Source organism: Quercus lobata, chromosome 5 (assembly GCF_001633185.2).
Source record: "Quercus lobata isolate SW786 chromosome 5, ValleyOak3.0 Primary Assembly, whole genome shotgun sequence".
Lineage (NCBI taxonomy): Eukaryota > Viridiplantae > Streptophyta > Magnoliopsida > Fagales > Fagaceae > Quercus > Quercus lobata.
In genome coordinates, this window is record NC_044908.1 from 87538415 (window position 1) to 87557911 (window position 19497).

The 19497-nt window shown below is 34.3% G+C and overlaps 1 protein-coding gene across 27 annotated transcripts; it reads left to right on the forward strand.

Annotated features, from left to right (window-relative positions):
• Positions 1–80: 80 nt before the first annotated feature.
• On the forward strand, positions 81–15406 carry LOC115992342 (putative disease resistance protein RGA3). Of its 27 annotated transcripts, XM_031116516.1 has the most exons (21): positions 81–3716; positions 4016–4525; positions 5095–5137; positions 5345–5529; positions 6405–6676; positions 7169–7410; positions 7727–8037; positions 8249–8403; positions 8507–8876; positions 9074–9407; positions 10552–10836; positions 10911–11084; positions 11581–11682; positions 11839–11919; positions 12094–12244; positions 12437–13105; positions 13286–13367; positions 13456–13603; positions 13861–13966; positions 14366–14523; positions 14842–15406. In XM_031116516.1, the coding sequence occupies exons 1-2, from the start codon at positions 216–218 to the stop codon at positions 4433–4435; spliced, it is 3921 nt and encodes a 1306-aa protein (XP_030972376.1). In that variant the 5' UTR covers positions 81–215; the 3' UTR covers positions 4436–4525; positions 5095–5137; positions 5345–5529; positions 6405–6676; positions 7169–7410; positions 7727–8037; positions 8249–8403; positions 8507–8876; positions 9074–9407; positions 10552–10836; positions 10911–11084; positions 11581–11682; positions 11839–11919; positions 12094–12244; positions 12437–13105; positions 13286–13367; positions 13456–13603; positions 13861–13966; positions 14366–14523; positions 14842–15406. The 27 variants fall into 27 exon arrangements, with proteins under 27 accessions (XP_030972376.1, XP_030972375.1, XP_030972363.1 ...); XM_031116515.1 differs by lacking the exon at positions 5345–5529; XM_031116503.1 differs by lacking the exons at positions 5095–5137; positions 5345–5529 and having other exon boundaries at positions 12437–12636; positions 13052–13105.
• Positions 15407–19497: the final 4091 nt, after the last annotated feature.

Here is a 19497-nt window from a genome sequence, read left to right on the forward strand (position 1 = left end):
TGTGCTGAAACGCGTTAAAAAAAAAGAAAAAAAATTGCAAAACGCAGGCGCTGGAGACTGCTAGTTCGTTATATAAAAGCCGAATAGTAGGAGTGAAGAAGCACAAACACACCTGCTATTGCGTAATCTGTTTCTCACTTTGCTCCTTATTTTTGTCATTCCCATTCTGTTTCTTTATTGTATTCTCAACTTATAACTTTCAGTCTCCATTTACTATGGCTGATGCACTGCTGTCACTAGCTACTGATCTCTTGAAGCAGTTGGGTTCAATCACTGTTCAGCAGGCTCAACAAGAGATAAACTTGATTGTTGGCGTTGATGAAGAAATCGAAAATCTTCAATGCAAATTCAAAATGGTCCAGGCGATGCTCAACAAGTTCGAGGAAAGTCGACTGAGGGATGACGCTGTGAAGCTTTGGTATGATAAGCTCGAAGATGCATACTACATGATGGATGACGTGTTGGACACCTGGAAAACTGCAAAGATCAAATTACAAATTCAGAAAGAAGAAGAAGAAGAAGGAGAAAAAGCTGCTCATAGTAACGCTCCTGCCCCCCTTGAGAAAAAAATGAAGACGGTATGGTCCTTCTTCCCCTCTCCATCATGTTGCTTTCGTCAAGTTGACAATGTTTCTGTTCGTCATGAGGTTGGTCACAAGATAAAAGAACTGAATGAAACATTAGATAATATTCTCAAAGGCAAACAGGAGTTTGGGATTGACTTGAATAGTCAACCTGAAAGAGTTGAAAGACTAGAAATTACGTCCATTGTGGATGTTTCTAAAATAGTTGGCCGTAACGAGTACAGGGATGATCCACTGAACAAACTATTAGGCGTGGGTAGTCAACAAGAAAACAATCCTCTTGTCATCTCCTTAGTGGGTATAGGCGGTATAGGAAAATCAACTCTTGCCAAACTCGCCTATAATCATCCAAAAGTAATAGCTCATTTTCAGAAAATAATGTGGGTCTGTGTTTCTGATCCTTTCGATCAGTGCAAGGTTGCCAAAGCAATCATCCAGGAGCTTGCCCCTACACATGAATCCCTCAATAATACCACTACTACATTGCAAGCTCTATTGTGTATAGTTCGTAATTTGATTAAGGACAAAAAGTTCTTTCTTGTCCTTGATGATGTGTGGGCTAAAGACGTCCCAAAAGAGTCTCAAAAGTGGGAGCCTTTAAAAGATGCTCTCACACATGGTGCCCAAGGTAGTAGAATTCTAGTCACCACACGTAATGAGGAAGTTGCGCACATGATGGGGAGCACCAAAACCCACATAATAGGGAATTTATCTGTTGATGATTGTTGGTTGATTATTAGGAAGATAGCATTTTTTGATGAAAATATAGATCAACATAAGGATCTTGAACCCCTAGGTAGACAACTAGCGGATAAATGCCATGGCTTGCCGCTTGCTGCAAAGCTTATAGGGGGTTACATGTGCAACAAGAGAAGAAAAGAACAGTGGGAGAAGGTTTTGAAAAATAGTTTGTGGGATTTAGAAGATGTTGAAAAAGGTCTTTTGGGACCATTGTTGTTGAGTTATTATGAATTGTCCTTAGCAGAGAAAAAATGTTTCTTATTTTGTGCTATCTTCCCAAAAGATCATGAAATTAATAGATTTGAGTTAATCATCCATTGGATGGCACAAGGATATATTGATATTGACTCAAAACGAAATATGGAGATGGAAGACATGGCGGAAGAGTACTTTCAAAAATTAGCCATGCGTTCTTTTTTTCAAGATTTTGAGGAAGATAAAATTGATGGTAGAATTAATAGTTGCAAAATGCATGATATTGTGCATGACTTTGCACAGTTATTGACAAAAGATGTATGCTTCACAATTGAAGGTGAAGAAGAGGTTAAGATAGACTTTAAAAGGGCTCGACAGTTGTCTTTAATATTTAGAGAAACATTTCCTGAGTTTGTCTATGAAGCGAAAAATCTACGCTTTTTAAATTTGGATTTTATTTCCTCTCCGATTGTCCAACCCAAGTTATTCGACAGTTTGACATGTCTTCGTACACTACATTTGGAAGGTCAATCCAATCTAGAACTTCCAAATGAGGTGGAAAAATTGATACATTTAAGATATCTCAAATTATCTTGTGAAGAGATAAAAGAATTGCCTGAAAGTATATGTAATTTATATAATTTACAAACTTTGGATGTTATTAATTGTGGGGCACTTGAGAAATTACCCAAGGGGATAGGTAAACTAATTAATTTAAGACACATCCTTCTGTTTGGTAAATATTTACCCGAGGGGATAGGTAAACTAATTAATTTAAGATACCTCGCTCTGTTTGGTGTATTTAGTGATCCAAGAATAAAATCGTTTCCGAAGGGAATTGGGAGATTAACTTGTCTTAAAACATTAGCATACTTTCCTGTAGGTAAGGGCGAAGAAATATGTAAATTGGGAGAATTAGAACATTTGAACCACATTCAAGGGAAAATTCAAATATTCGGGTTGAGTAATGTGGTAGATTTTGGTGCGATCGAGAATACATTGAAGAAGAAGGAAGACCTCCGTGATTTGGTGCTATATTTTAACACAATAGAGGAAGATGAGGAAGATGAGGAAGAGACAGAGGCAGAAAGAAGAAGAAAAGATGTAGCCATTCTAAATGCCTTAGAGCCACCTCCCCGCTTGGAATCTTTACAAATTGATTTTTATAAGGGCACCACAATGTGTCCTAATTGGATGATGTCCAAATTGACCTATTTGAAAACACTTCTTATCATAGAGTGCCCAAACCTAGAGCAGTTGCCTCCTTTGGGGAAGCTGCCGTTGCTCGAAGAATTAAAAATATGGAGCGCTCCAAAGATTGGAAAGGTGGGAGATGAATTTTTGGGAATAGACATAGAAGAAGAAGAATTATCAGAATCATCCAAAAACAATAACAACAAAGACCTCGTCATATTCCCAAACCTTAAATCTCTCAGCTTCTGGGGTTTGGGGGAGTGGGAAGAATGGAGTGGGATGGGAGGAACAGTAGAAGAAGAAGAAGAAAAAGATAATAGTGGTAATGCTTTTGTTACTAATAATACTCCAAAAATTAAAATAATGCCACTTCTTCATTCCTTGGACCTTGTGGGGTGCGGCATAAAGTCTCTGCCAGACTACCTGTGTAATATTCCATTGAAGAAATTATGGATCACAGATTTCCTAAACCTAGAGCAGTTGCCTCCTTTGGGGAAGCTGCCGTTGCTCGAAGAATTATTAATAAGGAACGCTGAAATGATTGGAAAGGTGGGAGATGAATTTTTGGGAATAGACATAGAAGAAGAAGAATTATCAGAATCATCCAAAGACATCATCATATTCCCAAACCTTAAATCTCTCAGCTTCTGCGGTTTGGGGAAGTGGGAAGAATGGAGTGGGATGGGAGGAACGATGGAAGAAGAAGAAAAAGATAATAGTGCTAATGCTTTTGTTACTAATAATACTCCAAAAATTAAAATAATGCCACTTCTTCATTCCTTGGAACTTCAGTGGTGCGGCAATCTAAAGTCTCTGCCAGACTACCTGCGTAATACTCCATTACTACAGGAATTGGAAATCTGTAGATGTCCAATTCTGGAGCAGCGTTGCGAAAGAGGGATAGGAGATTACTGGCCCAACATTTCTCACATTCCAAACATCCGAATTGGTTATATATATGTGCAAAGAGACGGTCAACTTCCAGAGAGCATTGATTCAGAGGTAACTCTTCTTTTCTTGCAAAACTATCCAATCAAATATATAAAAATACATATATGGATTTGTGCAAATAGACGCAGCTAATTGACTTCTATATTTATCCCATAAAAAAAAATTAATTATAATGCCAACCACGTCCCTTGATAAATTTTCCCAATATCACAAACACACTACCGCCACCAAATCATTCTATTTGTTTGGCTTGTGACCCATATTATGGGTCATTGTGGGCTTTGTTCATTTTGGGTTATTTAAACTAATCTGACATACCTGCTATGCTTTTCTTTTGGACATGCATGTAGATGCATGATGATAGTGACCAGATGCATGTAGATGCAGAAGAAGCTGGAGAATCATCATATAGCTTCTGTGAGATTTGTGTGGAAAGGAAAGATAGTGACCAGATGTTCAAAACTGAGAGTTGTGTTCACTCATTTTGCTCTGATTGCATTGGCAAACATGTTGCCACAAAGATCCAAGAAAGCATAACCGTTGTTACTTGCCCTGGATTGGACTGCAAGGGTGTCATAGAACTCGATGCTTGCAGGGCAGTGCTTCCGAAAGACGTGTTGGACAGGTGGGACAAGGCTCTATGCTTCCGAAACACTGATGATGTGGTTGAGGTGGACAAGACTGAGGGCAGTAATCATGAGAAAGACGATGGGGCTGGGTTTGAGGCGGATGAACAAGTGGAAGTAAACATTGATGAAGGGGATTTTTAAATCTGGACAGTACAGGGCAGTTGACATGCACAGAAGAAGACAGATACATTATGATGAGACTGGGTGTTGAAGAAGACAATGAATGAGGAGGTCAGATTCCCTTTTAAATTTCTCAAACATTACCTTTAAATCTATGTGTCTATTGCTACTTTATGCCTTTTATTTCTAGTTACCTTTAATATTTCTATCTTCGATTAATTGCTTGAATTCCATTGTGTGTTTAGATCAGTGATTTTAATAGATAAAACTTTATTAACTTTTTATTGATTGATTTCAATAAATTTTTGTGTGTGCATGTGTGGGATCATTAATTTTTAGCTACAAGTAGAGTTTTCTCGAATGATGATGGCGAGAGCAAGGAGAGATATAAAGCCTTTGTTTATGAAACTCTCTCCAAGTTTTTTCATAACATAAGATGTTCTTCTTGTAATATTTTTTTGTTCTTGATTTCAATTCCATGTCTTTATTGGCTGGATTGTTATTTGCGCTGTATATTATTTGTTATTTTTTATTTGATTTATTACTAATTCATGTGATTAATCTTAACCATCTTGATAAAAATATGTTTTTGCATTTGCCATTTTGGTGAAATAAAAAAAATTAAACTCTAAATACATTCCTACTATTCCATGTTAATGCCAATATTGTCTCCCTTATAGGATGCTGGCTGGGGCACATCCATCAAGTAATTATGCTGCCCAGGTCAATTTTGTTCTCACTGACTTTATTCTTTTTGAAGGGTTTCCCTGCATTAATTCTTCTTGATCAAATTTGCCAATTTTAAAGAGAATCAATCTTTCTTGAATTAGCTTCACCAAATTCTTGTAGGTTAGAAAATTTTATGAACGATCCATAGCAATGTACATTTCCCTTGTTAGCTGAGATGTGGAGTGTTGCTTGATTGTGCAGTCACCATTTTATCTTGGAGGAGCTAGTGGACTGTTTGAATTTATTGTGAAAAGACAAAGAAAATGGGCACATGGTTATAGTAACTGTTGAAGTTACAAAACTTCTTCTTGAAATAATGCATACAAAAGACTAGCAGGACATGAGTATGGGAATATCTCAGGGGATTTAGGCATGGATTCTAGGATGTAAGTCTTGCTTTGGAGTTAACTATGTTGTTTGCCATGCCTGGAAATTGTGAACATCTCAATTTTGAAATATAGTAAAGAAAGAACTTGGAAATGATTATTTGTGTAGCGACTCATTCTAACTTTAAGGGCTGCCTATTATTTCCTTCATTTTGCTTTCTGACATGGTGCTAGAGACATTAATGTAATTTCAACTGCTTGAGTTGCCCCTTTTCAGTTTAGCAAATGGTAAATGTAGCCTAGAACATGATAGTTCCTTCATTTAGGAACTGTCAGCCTCTATACAAGATGCAAACTTAAGAACCATTGATTTGCTTATAGGTAAATCATGTGGCACTTTACATTTTTTTCACCCATTATCTTGAGCTAAAAATAATATAAATGCAAGGCATTGAGAGTAGTTTGTAGAAAAATAGTATTTGATTAAATGTAATATAGTTTATTTAGCAAGTTGGTCTGGTGGAGGGCCTATCAGGAAAGATGTTCAACATGAAATAAAGGGAGAACCATCTGTAACCTAAGCAGGATTTTGAAGATGAAAACTTGGTCAAACACGGTGAGGTTTATCCATCAAGTTGGCCTTCGGTGTGCCTATTAAGGAAATTGTGGGTTGCATCAGCACAGAGAAAAAGAACCAGGAATTGTTATTTGTGTAGATTCTTTATTCCTTTTTTTTTTTTTTTTTTTTCCCATATAAAAGTTCATTCAAGGGAAATGGTTTGAGATAGACATTGTACATGAGGTCAAAGAAAAACATGATTATTGTAGTGTAATTGAATATGGTTTAGGATCAGTTAATATTGTATGGGTCTTTATGGAATTTCTTTATTTTGGCTATTTAGAATAATGTGACAAATCTTATGCTTTTCTTTTAGGCATGCATGTGGATTGATGATGATCAAGATAATGAATCTGGGCAAGAAATCAATGACAAAGATTATGTGGTTAAGGTATACAAGATTGAGGACATTAGTGATGAAGAAGATGGGACTAAGCATAAGGACTTATCAAAAAAGAAGATTGGACTAAGTATAAGGCGGATGAAGAAGTGGAATAGAGAATGATAAGAAGGTTTTTGCAGAGCTGAACAGAACAGGGCGATTGGCATACACAGAAGAAGATAGAGACTTTAAAGATGAATGATGAGGTGAAATTCCTTGATTACTTGCATGAACATCATTTTCAATCTATGTTTATTGCTACTTTGTCCCTATTATTTCTGGTTACCTTTAATATATATATATCTTGGATCAATTTTTTAAATCCAATTGTGTTTAGATTAATGATTATAGTTGTTACAACCATATTAACATTTTATTGATCGGTTTTATTGAGTTTTTGAGTGTTTGTGTGTCAGGGATCATGAAGTTTAGTTACAAATAGAGTTTTTATAAAATGATGATAGTGAGGGATATGAAGCCTCTGTTATTAAAGTTTGGGTTGACTTTAACTCTCCCTTTTTTAAGATTTATTTGACTCTCCCCTTAGAACCAGAAGGATCAATCCCTCCCTGTTGCCTTCCTTGCCACTCTTTGGGTTTGTGTTCTTTCCTTGAGATAGATACAATCATTATAAAGTAGAGATGAAAATGATTTCAAGTCATAGTACGTGGGTTTTTTTAACACCCTGTTTGATGCAGGAAATTAGGAGGTTTGGCTTACAGTTGCAGCGGTTGGAATACTGAAGACAATTGACGATGACATTCTAGTATTCCTCGAGGCATACACAACTCTAAAATCTGATGGTCATGTATATCTCCCGATAGAAAACCATGATTACACTACTGTCCAAAGGCTCAAGAAATAATTCATGCAACCCATGTTCAAATGTAATGTATTAAGAATGATACCTGTGTTGTCAAGTTAATGGGCTGCTACAGTGGTAAGCTTCATTCACCTAAAAAGCTATTTTAACATAACAAAGAGTTAACACTTGAGAAATTATTGGATTGATCTGAACATGTACTTCTGTTGCAAAGAAAGCTATTTTAAGATTTTTTAAAAATTTTTTCATATAAAAGTTCATTCAAGGGAAATGGTTTCGGAAAAACATTGTACATGAGGTCAAAGAAAAACATGATTACTGTAGTGTAATTGAATATGGTTTAGGATCAGTTAATATTGTGTGGTTCTATGTGGAGTTTCTTTGTTTTGGCCATTTAGAATAATGTGACGTAAATCTTATGCTTTTCTTTTAGGCATGGATGTGGATTAATGATGATCAAGACAGTGAACAAGAAATCAATGACGAAGATTAGGTGGTTGAGGTATACAAGATTGAGGATAGCGGTGATTAAGAAGATGGGACTAAGCATAAGGACTTATCAATTGGACTAAGTATACAATGGATGAAGAAGTGGAAGTAGACAATGATGAAAGCGTGATTTGCAAAGTTGAACAGTACAGGGCGATTGACATACACAGAAGAAGACAGATACATATTATGGGACAGGGTAGTAAGAGGAGGGTGTTGAATCAAACAGAGACTTTAAAAAGACGAAATGATGAGGTGAAATTCCTTGATTATTTTTCATGATCATCATTTTCAATCAGTGTTTATTGCTTTGTGCCTATTATTTTTGGTTACGGTTAATATTTCTATCTTGGATCAATTTTTTGAATCCCATTGTGTTTCAATTAATGATTATAGTTGTTAAAATTTAAAACTATATTAGCATTTTATTGAATGGTTTTTTTGAATTTTTGTGTGTTTGTGTCAGGGATCATTAATTTTAGATAGAAGTGGAGGTTTTTTGAATGATGATAGTGAGAGAGAAGAGGGATCTAAAGCCTCTGTTAACTCTCCCTTTTGCAGCATTTCTTTGACTATTGCCTCAGAACCAGAAGGATCACTCCCTCTCTTGCCACTCTTAGGGTTTGTGCTCTATCCTTGAGATGGAAATGTTCATTATAAAATAGAAATGGAAAAGGTTGCCAGTCATTGTACGCGGTTTTTAATAAAGCCCTGTTTCATGCAGGAAATTAGGAGGTGTGGGCTCACAGTTGCAGTGGTAGGATACCGAACACAATTGATGATGACATTCTAGTACTCCTCAAGGCGTACACAACTCTAAAATTTGATGGCTACATTTTTTATTTTTTGATAAGTAAGAAAAAATTTATTGAACAAGGCCACTTCTTGCAAAAAGCATGAAGTAACAGAAAACCATGATTTGATATTGAAACTCTCTTATCGGACCTTATCCTCTTCCTAGTTTAGGTTATTAATTATCCTTTGTTTCTGGCACTACTGTTAGGAAGCTCAATAAAGTGGTCATACACCCCATGTTCAATCATAAAGCATTAAGAATGGTATCATTGTCATCAAGTTAATGGGCCGCAACACTGGTAAGTTTCATTAATTTGAATAGCTATTTTAATTGAACAAAGAGTTTGGTTTTCTATGTTATGGTCATGTGGAGTAAAATTTGAATTTTTGGAGATCCCTAATTTTGATCAGAATGGGTTGTGTTATTTAGAAGTTTCTACACAATGATAATTTGAAGATTTGAAATCTGTTTAAAAAAGATTATTCTTTTCTGTAGGAAATTTGGAGGACGACCATTAAAGTTGTTGTGGCTTGATTTCCTAAAATCATTGACAATGTCACAGCAATTGGAACTCTGGTACTCTCTATGCTTTAATTGATTTGTTAACTGCAGGTCAAATCTAACTCATCCAAATATAATCTCAATCTGGTATTAGAAACAGCATAAGACTAGAAGATACAAACCATTTATGAGGAAGGGAGATCAAGATCAATCTCAAAGAAAACAACCCATTTGGCTGGTCATGGATTCAGCTGTGGAAAGAAATAAGCATGAGCCTGAATCTTCCAGTCCAAAAGGAAAGTTATGAGAGATTGACTCTTAAAATATGGTACATGATATATTTTTCCCGTAACTCCTGTTTTGTTTGTTCAATTGACAAAAGCATTCTTATTTTTTCTTATACAATGCATGAAAGTCTTTGGTAGCTCTGTTTTGTGACATGAATTGGTACTATCTATGCTAGGTTTCTTTTATGCTCCTCATTGTGCCTAGGAAGTAATAAATTGCTGCATTTCTATTGATTTTGATGTTTGTTAGTTTAGATAAACTTGGAATGAGATTAGGGAAAGGCATCCAGTTGTTAATTAGAGGGCTTTGGTTTGTTTTTCTGCTGCTATTTGCAAGCATGCCTTCATTTGTTGGCTAACTCTTATGGATAGACTTCCCACTCCTGACAGGGTTGGTAAATGGGGATAAGTCTGACCTAGTATGTTTGTTCTACAGGAGAAAGCAAGAGTCCAGAGATCACATATTCCTATGACTGTTCCTTTAATAAAAGGCTATAGCAATAGGTGTTAAGGTTTTGTTTAGTCTGCAAGCACTGAATGATTGGAGTTCAGTGTTTTGTTGAGGTATTCATTCCTTGAAAGTAAATGTTTCAGAACTATTGTTTGCAAGTTGGCTTGGGCTGCCTTCATTAATCATATATGGTGTCAAGGCAATGCTAATGTTCACAAGGGAGTCATTTATAGCAAAGAGACGATCCTGTGTTTAGTGAAAGATGACATTAGACGTCGTTAGTGTAGTTTACAGGGTTCTAGAACTCAGTGCAAAATAGAGCCATTTTGGCTGCAGGGGTATATTAGTGTCTGTTTTAGAGTAGATAGATGTGTTGATTGTTTTTGTGTTTTGCAGTAGTTTGCTGTTTGTGTTGTGTCAAGGTTGAACTATTTTGTGATATATTTGCTTTTTTTTTTTTTTTTAAATTTATCTCAGTCGTAAAAATAAAAAAAAATATATATTTTAACTATTTTTTTGATTGCTCAGATGAAATGTCGCATCCATCACTTCTTTATTGGTTAGAATTTCAAATTCCTTTTTAAATGTTATAACCCCTTGAAATAGAGATAAAAATCTTAAAATTGATTTCTTTTTGAGAACATTTTCGTTGTTGTCTATTGCAATATTATGCCATCTTTAAACTTCCTACTTCTAATTGATGCTTGTTAACTTGAATAATCCTTGTATGGAAGACGTTGGGCTTCTGATCCCCTACTCCTTTGCAAATCTGCCTCCAACAAATGCGTGTGCAAAACTCCACTCAAACTTCATGCACGGTTGATAGAAAGGGCCCATAGAAACTGACAATGGCAAACAGAATGGCAAGGCAGCTATACCAGATGCTTGGGTGTGGCAAATCAAAGATCAGCTCATCAGGGTTTATTTATTTCTCCTTGCCAAAAGAAACAATCCCTGCATATAAAGGAAGTTTGGCAAGAACTTGGGGATATAAGCAAAGATCCTAAACAGCCAATGAAGTAAGGCTTTCTTTTTTGCATATTAATGTTCCCAATGACTAAATCTTCTCTTATGGTTGTCACTAATGACTCAGATCACAGATGAGGATCATTAAGCTAGTTGCACAAAGTTATATGCATGGAAAATGGTGTTGTGCACTATGGTGTTGAGCTTTATAGCGACGATGACTTCAAAAATTGGGTTTTAGTTTCACCATTTGAAGCCTTAATGTCTTCGTTTCCTCCTCATCATTAGGCATTCATTGAAGGTTTGCCTTTTCATGACTTGAACATCTATCCGATCTTTCTTTCGAAATTCATTACCCATAGTGTTTGCTGAGATTGTGCTTGTGTAGAGTCAGCCTCTTATTTGCAAAGTACCTGAAGCTGAACCATATAAAAATTTGGGTTTTGGCACTTATGTGCTGAGGTTGTTTTCTGTTAGCCTTTTCATATTATCTAAAGTAGAACAATATAAATAGTGGCAGCCCAGGCTAGTTTGTACAACTACTCCTCACTACAACATTATTTCTTTACAACAACTCCAGCGATTATTAATCAAACTGTTGCCAAATCCTTCTAGAGAAGGAGCATTCACATTGAAAGAACAAATGCTCCTTGCTTTCCATACAACTCTTGCAGAAACTAGAGTTTCATCTTTGTATCCTCACCTAATTAATATTTCAAACTTTGCTCATAAGTACGTTTTTCTATTTTCTATCCTTTGTCCAGAATCATTGATCTTGTTTGTAAAAACTAATGCAGTTTAAACCTATTGGAGAAGCACAGTTTTATATTGGTGAAAATTGTTGAGCAAGGATGCACCTCAGATAGCCATGTCTTACATTCTGGTGCAAGATATATTTGGTAAGCTCCATCAGCTGCAAAGCTTGATACGTTAGAATAACAAAGCTCCCTTCCTCTCTGCCCCATATCATTTACATTGTTAATAAATTTCTATACTAAGTCCATAGATTGCAACTATGCTGAGTGAAGAGGTACTATTCAACATTGTGAATGTAGCATGTCATGGATGTGAAGTAGAAATAAGGTCAACCAGTGACAAATGAATTGGAAACTAGGCAATTGGCATTATGCATATCTGTAAGTACCACTTTCCATATCTTTTTTGTTTGAATGTGAATGACTGGTTTTCAGGTTTATCACTCTAGGGGCAGGTGGTGGTTTCTAAAGTTACAGAAAAATTTGTTTGTACAAGTGCATGATTTTGTTAAATTTCATTTTTCTGATAATTAATGACCTAAGATAATATTGCAGGTGAGAGAAGTGCTAGTGTGTTAATAATGTTCAATCAGCCAGTGGTATATGAATGCTTTGGTTCATCATCCCTTGGTGATTCTCCAAACAATTTGGGAGGCTACTAGCTATGTGATGACACGGGGCAATCAATCAGCCATTACTTTTACTGGTACTTAAGCTGTTGGCACCTTATTAATTAGTACTATAAATGCTGGGTTACTTTTACGCTCCTCATCGTGCCTAGGAAGTATTGAATTGATTCTTTTCTATTGATTTTGAAGTTTGTTAATGTAGATTAACTTGGAATAAGATTTGGGAAAAGCATTTAGTTGTTGATTGGAGGGGTTGGTTTTGTTTTCAGCTGCTATTTGCAAGCAGTACCTTCATTTCTTGGCTAACTGTTATGAGATACTTCCCACTCCTGACATGGCTAGTAAATGAGCAAAGGAAATGAAAGAAGAAACACTACTACTTGCACTGCACTGCGCGGTGGGAATCTGCTTTTGGACTTGTTGGCAGTGACGAGGAGGAGGGAGCAAAGAATGCAGAGAAATTCTGATGGTATTTTATTTATTTATTTGGAGATCTTGGTAAAAATATATTTGTGTTTTCGCAATCGCAGCTCTGAAAGTGGAACCAAACGCACAGGCACACACACACAATAAGGGTTTATAAGGGGCAAAAAAGTAATTAAAACCTAGACTATTCAGAAACCAAACCTCCCGGGCCTCCTTCTTCTTCAGACTTTCAGCAGTCAAAAACCACTACCAACAACAACAGTTTCAGGCAAATGCAATATTAATATTAATAATGAGCCCAAAACCACACTTTCAAATTCAACAGTTTCAGGATCACATCCTATAGTAAATATGTTTTCATTGCCATTAATAAGTTTTAAAATTTAGCCTATGTTGTTGTCTTCACGCGAACAGCTCCAATTTATTTCTTTGGTAATTATTTGTTTGTGCATCTCAAGAGTTTATTCATTCAGAGTAGCAGGAGCTCAAGAAGGTCTTCAGTGGTTTGTAAGGTAATGCAATTTGATTTAGCATTATTTTTGGTTTTCTAAGTTATGGTCACATGGAGTTAAAATTTGAGATTTTTGAGATCCCTAATTTTAAGTGGATTGGGCTATGTGATATTAACAAAGTTTCTACACAATGATAATTTGTGGATTTGAAATTTGTATGAAAGATTACTCTCTCTGTAGGAAATTTGGAGGACTACCCCCAAAGTTTTGTTGGCTGGACTTCCTAAAATCATTGACAATTGTCACATTAATTGGAACTCCGGTACTCTCTATGCTTCAAATGACTGTCAACTAGGTCACATCTAGCTCATCTCAAGATAATCTTAATCTGTTTGGCACTTATGATTCAGATCAAAGAAAGGTCCTCTGGATTTTACAAATAGCATAAGCCTAGAAGATTAACACAAAAAACTTGCAATGGATGATGAAGAAAGGTCAAGATCAATCTCAAAGAGAAAATCCCAGCTATGTGGTCACAGATTAACACTACTAGTCATGGTACTTGATATAATTTTCCCTTAACTTGTGTTTTGTTTGTTCAATTGACAAATGAGTCCTTATTTTTGCTCCCTATTGTGCTTCAGAAGTAAATAAATTGTTGTTTTTCTATTCATTTTGTTAATGTAGATCAATAAGATTAGGTAAAAGATTCCAGTTGTTGATTGATGGTGTTTGGTTTGGATTTGTATTGCTATTCCTAAGCATTCCTTCATTTGTTGGCTAACGTTCATGGATAGAATTCTCCCTAATGACAGGGTTGCCAAATGGAGATACAATTGTGATCTCGTTTATGTGTACTGCAAGAGAAAGTTGGCGTCAATGTTGGGCTGCATAAGATGGGTATCTTTCTCAAATATAACGGTTAGTTTATTAAAAAATAATTGTTCTTATAATGTCCTATAATCTGATGTGGAAACTTATAGTTAGCCATGAATTATGGAAAACACACATCATGTTGGAGAAACATGTTGGACTGTGTAAAACGCTCAAAAATCATTTTGGAGATATAAAGTTTCCTGGAACATGGTGTTAAAAATTAATGTTGTATTTTAAACTTCTTTTTTGGTCATTTTCTTGCATGCATGTTATCTATAGTGTGCATGTTAGGCAAGTGTAAAGCCTCAATTATGTCTAAAGAGATATTCATGTATTTGGAGCAGTCTAAAATCAGTATAGGGGGAAAATTTACAGTTCCTTCCTCTGTCCCTTGTCCTAAAAATTGATGGGCAAATGATAAGCCTTTGTTTGCTTGTTTTGCAGATCCTAATTACATGATCTGTGTTGTTCTGAGCAATGCATCTGAAACGTGTGCTCAACCCTCCTTGCACACAGGGCTATTCATGGTTTAGTGGCAGGGTATATGGATTATATTCACAGTCGAGCCTATTAATGGGAGGCATGCTTACATTCCATTCCCTGTAAGTTTCTTCTTGGTTGGAAATTTTTTATCTTCCTTAATCATGTCTGGCTTTCTGTGTGAGCTATATGTATGTGTTTGTGGGTTTGCACATATGTCCAACCGACCTTTAAATATCTGGCCTGTTTTACACATAGCTTGTTGCACCTATTGATCTAGAAACATGATCAATGAATCTGTAAGTGACTACAAGTTTTTATTCAAAATTTCATTCAATGATAAATGAGTTTTTTCAACTGGGGCAGGAGCATATTGGTTTTATTATTGGCAACTAGCCAGCAATATAATATGGACTTGTTTGCTCATTTTGTGCTTGCAGTGTTCAATTGAGAAACAAAGCAAGGTCATGATAAATGACATGATGTGGGCATAACTACAGTCTTCAACCAATCAGCCGAGTTTCTTAATGACTTGGACCATACAGATGTCCTTGATCGAGGATAGAAAGAAGGGATGTACCACAAATCTTATCAATATATAGGCAGAACCATTTGGAAGCAACAAGATCTAAGCATATATGAGTTCCCAAAGATGTAATGAGGACATAGTGAAGAAGAACCACTTGGAACACCATTTTAGAAGCAAAAATGGCTTAATAAAGTGATTAGCAGCACTTTCCAATCAAAGTAGCTGTTAATTTGATGTTTTCTGTGTTATTGTATCCCTTTGTTTTTTCCTGCATGTTGATACTAATTATGTCAAGTACGCCGTCTAAAATCTTTGTGGTTTGTTCTAGCATTGCTGATTTGTAAGATTTTTGGGTGAAATTATCCTATGTAGATGGGGCCTACTTGAGCTTCTTGACACAATGCTTTCGTAAAGAACCACTGTATATTATTTTGAATATATAAGAAATCTGAGTCTGCATGCGTATCTTTGAAAAAGGCCTTAGAGTATCCATATCTACCTCCGGAAATTTTGTCATATTCGAGTTCTTCCTCTATAAAACCTTTTCTTTTAATTATTGACTGTTTCCTAATATCAAATATGCCACTTCCATTAGAAAGCCCCATTCCTTTGCTCTGAAGGCTACAAAAGCAATTCCATCTGTTGAGACTCCAAATTCCAATAAATAATGAAACAGGTCAGCCTCCTATCTATAGAGCCATTCCCAATATGTATATTGTCACAAAGCAGATATTTACCCCCAAATTTTCTGCCTGTCTTCAGGTTCCTTCTCTAGGACTTGTATATCTTGCTTAGCTTCTCTAGACTTAGGTGATTCTCTAGTTTCAATGATCTTTTGTCATTTAACCCTTAAATTTTCAACAGATTGCTTACAGACAATGAGATTCTCTAGTTCATTATGTGGCGCATTCTGAATCAACTGTTCCTTCTTTCCTTTCCGGGATTTATTCAAAACAAGGGGCTAAAAAAGTAGGAATGTTGTTTTAGCTTGGAGTTTTCTGGCTTGTTAAAATCGTCTCCACAATCCTTTTTCTATTATTCCCCGTAAATCGTAGTAACGTTTAACACAACCTCCAAAATCGATGGAGCTTGCTGGCTGCTGCTTTGATTGTAAATTTAGGATGCCGGTCCATCTAGCTCTAGGCCTCCAAGGTGTCTCGTTACCTAATTTTAGTTAATTTAGTCAAGTTCAGATTGGCTCATTTTAGTTTTTTATTTTTCACAATTTTTTTTCTCATATACTCTTGGGTTGGACTCATCAGTGTGAACAAAGTGAAAGATGCAAAAATTTTGGTTTAGGGTTATAACATGAATTTGACGAGTAATTATTCAGTATTTTAGGAGTATAATAAATATATGCTCCCTTTTCTTACATGATAGTAATCTATATATATATATATATATATAAAACCGAAGCTTTTGCTGGCACCACAATTTTCCACGTCAGCATATCACAATATTTAAAAAATAAAAAATAAAATTAAAAACACTATACTTATCTTCTTTTTTTATTTTTCTTTTTTTGGATAAAATCTGATATTTTAAGCTAAGTTTAATCTAAAGATTTTTTTTTTTATTAAATCTGCTATAAAAGGATAAGTATCTGCCCTATATTAGAATTTATTAATTTACAACCCTAATCCCCCCTCAGCCTTCACGCCACCTCCTTCTTCTTCTTCTTTTTTTAAAATTTTTTTAATGATTTATTATTAAATTCTAATGATTTATTATATTATAATTTATTAATTTAGAACCCCACCCCAATCAACTCCCCTTCAACCTTCACGTTACTTTCTTCTTCTTTTTTTTTTTAATTCTTTAATTCTAATTTATTATTGTATTAGAATTTATTAATTTACAACCCTAATCCCCCTTCAACCTTCACGTCACCTCCTTCTTCTTCTTCTCCTTTTTTTTTTTAATGATTTATTATTAAATTCTAATGATTTATTATATTAGAATTTATTAATTTAGAACCCCACCCCCAATCAACTCCCCTTCAACCTTCACGTTACCTTCTTCTTTTTTCTTTTTTCTTTTTTCTTTTAATTCTTTAATTCTAATTTATTATTATATTAGAATTTATTAATTTACAACCCTAATACAAGTATACAACTCCCTTCAGTCTTCACGTCTAAAACAACCTCTCTGTTTCCCGTCAGCCTTCACGTCTAAAACAACCTCTCTGTTTTCTAATATACGCTGGCACCCCAAAACTCAGATCTTCCCGCTGCCGCCACCACCATGGATCACCGCCACTACATCGATTTCTTTTTGCCTCTCCATCGCCGCTCAATCCAGCCCATCATATTCTAGGTCGGCAAATTATTTTGAGGTAATTAAAACATGTTTTTTACTTTGCATAATTTCTATATATTGCTCTCTCTCTATCCGCTTCAATTGTTCATGGAATTTTGTTAGTTTGTGGCTGTGGGTTGCTTTGGATTTAAGTTTTTTTTTTTGGTTTGTTTTTGTTTTTCATGGAATTTTGTTGGTTTGTGGCTGTGGGTTGCTTTGGATTTAAGTTTTTTTGTTTTTGTTTTTTTTTTCTTTGCAGATTTCCACGTTTTCTTCTTCTTCCTTTGTTGTCAAATCTATGGCAAAGAAGAATCATGAAATTTTTGTTATTAGATTTTTTTTTTCCTTTTTTTTTGTATGCGATTTTTATTGGATTTTTGGTTTTTTGGGATTCTTCTATTTGGTTTTAATTCTGGGTTTGTTTTAGTTGATATATAGTGTTTTTCTCATCTTCATTTTACATTGGTTTGGATTTTCTTTTTCCCTTTTTTTTTTTGGTTATGCAATTTTTATTGGATTTTTGGTTTCCTAGGATCTTCTATTTGATTTCAATTTTGGGTTTGTTTTGGTTTGATATATAGTGTTATTGTCATCTTCATTTACATTGGTTTTGCCTTTTTATAAATTATTATAATCTTTGGGTCTTCATATATGATAGCCTGTGGAATGTTATGTTGGGGTTGCCGCTATTTTGGATTCCATGGGAATTTTTTTTAAAGGTTGGGGTTGGTTAGTATAAGTACTTGAGATTGCTGAACATGTGTTTGATAGAATGCTCAGGTGTTTGTTCTCAGATTCATTTGTAATATGCCTTTTGTTCTCTGTTTAAAAGAATTCAACTACAAGAAATTACAAAAAGGTTATGGTTTGATATATAGAGTTATTGTCGTCTTCAATCTAATAAGACCGTGCCAATTGCATGGTTAACTCCAAAAAAATTTTAATCAATTTTTTTTCTATAGAAAGCTGTGCTATTACCCCAGTCCATTAAAAATCACTACTCATGTTTTAGTTTTAAAGTTGTAATATCTATTGGACAATATAGTATTTTGTGTTTCAATGTATTAATATTGTTCTTTTTTTAAAACAACAAAAAAAATTGTTATATTTGAATGATATCTTGAATAATCACTAAATATATATAGTATATTATTAATGTCAACTCTTATTCATAAGCATTTCATTTAATTATATAAGTTATTCCAACTAAAATAAAATGAAATGAAGATTTGAAATAATATTTTAAACTAGCATAAATAAATATTCAATATAAACTAAAATTAATAAATTTTTCTTTTTTAAAATCTAATTTTCAATAGTTTCCCGTGCATCGCACGGGTTAGCGACTAGTTAAATTTATAGTGGAAATGATAGTAAGTATGCATTTATTGTATTCCTAAAAATATTAAAAAATTACACGAATTTGACTTTCACTTGTACTAGTTGCGGACCTGCGTGTTGCGCGTAATAATTATTTTTATGATGGTTTTATTAAAAAAAAAATTTACAATTTAAACTAATCTAATAATGAGTAATGTATTTCGTAATTATATTTTTATTTATTATATGAACAATCATAAATGTAATATAGGAACAATCCAAAACACCAAAAAAATGTAAACTAAAAAAAATTAATAAAACTTAACAATGATTAATTGAACCAATATTAGGATAAAATTTTGTTTTTGATAATCTATTAAGGTTATTTTCTTTGTAAAAATTATAATTTCGACCGCCCAAAACATATTATCAAATAAACAATTATTAGCAAAATCTAAGAATTAAATTTCTATACATGCATTGTTATAAAATAATAATAATAAAATTAAAATTGCAAAAGTTGAAATTTGTCACCTAGCCGATTGTTTTTGTTTGGCTAACCTTTGCTTTTCTTTAAATAAATGGCATTATAGAGTACTTCGAATACAACTATTAAGAGTATTTTGTCCACCACAAAGGATTAGAAAATAAACAAAAATTAGTAAAATCTCATAGTTTAACATCTAAATTGAGTACTATAAAAAATCATGCTATGTAATGGAATAAATACCAAATTAGCCAAATCATGCTATGTAATAGAATAATATTATATTTTTATATGCTATATTTAATTCTTTAGAACACAATAGGATAATATTTAACAATCAAAGAGAATAATAATAAATAATAATAATAAAAAAAAAACAACAACAACAACAATTTAAAAAACAAAACTAAATCACAAATTAAAAAACAAAACTAAATCGCATTAACCCAAAATAGAGTTTTA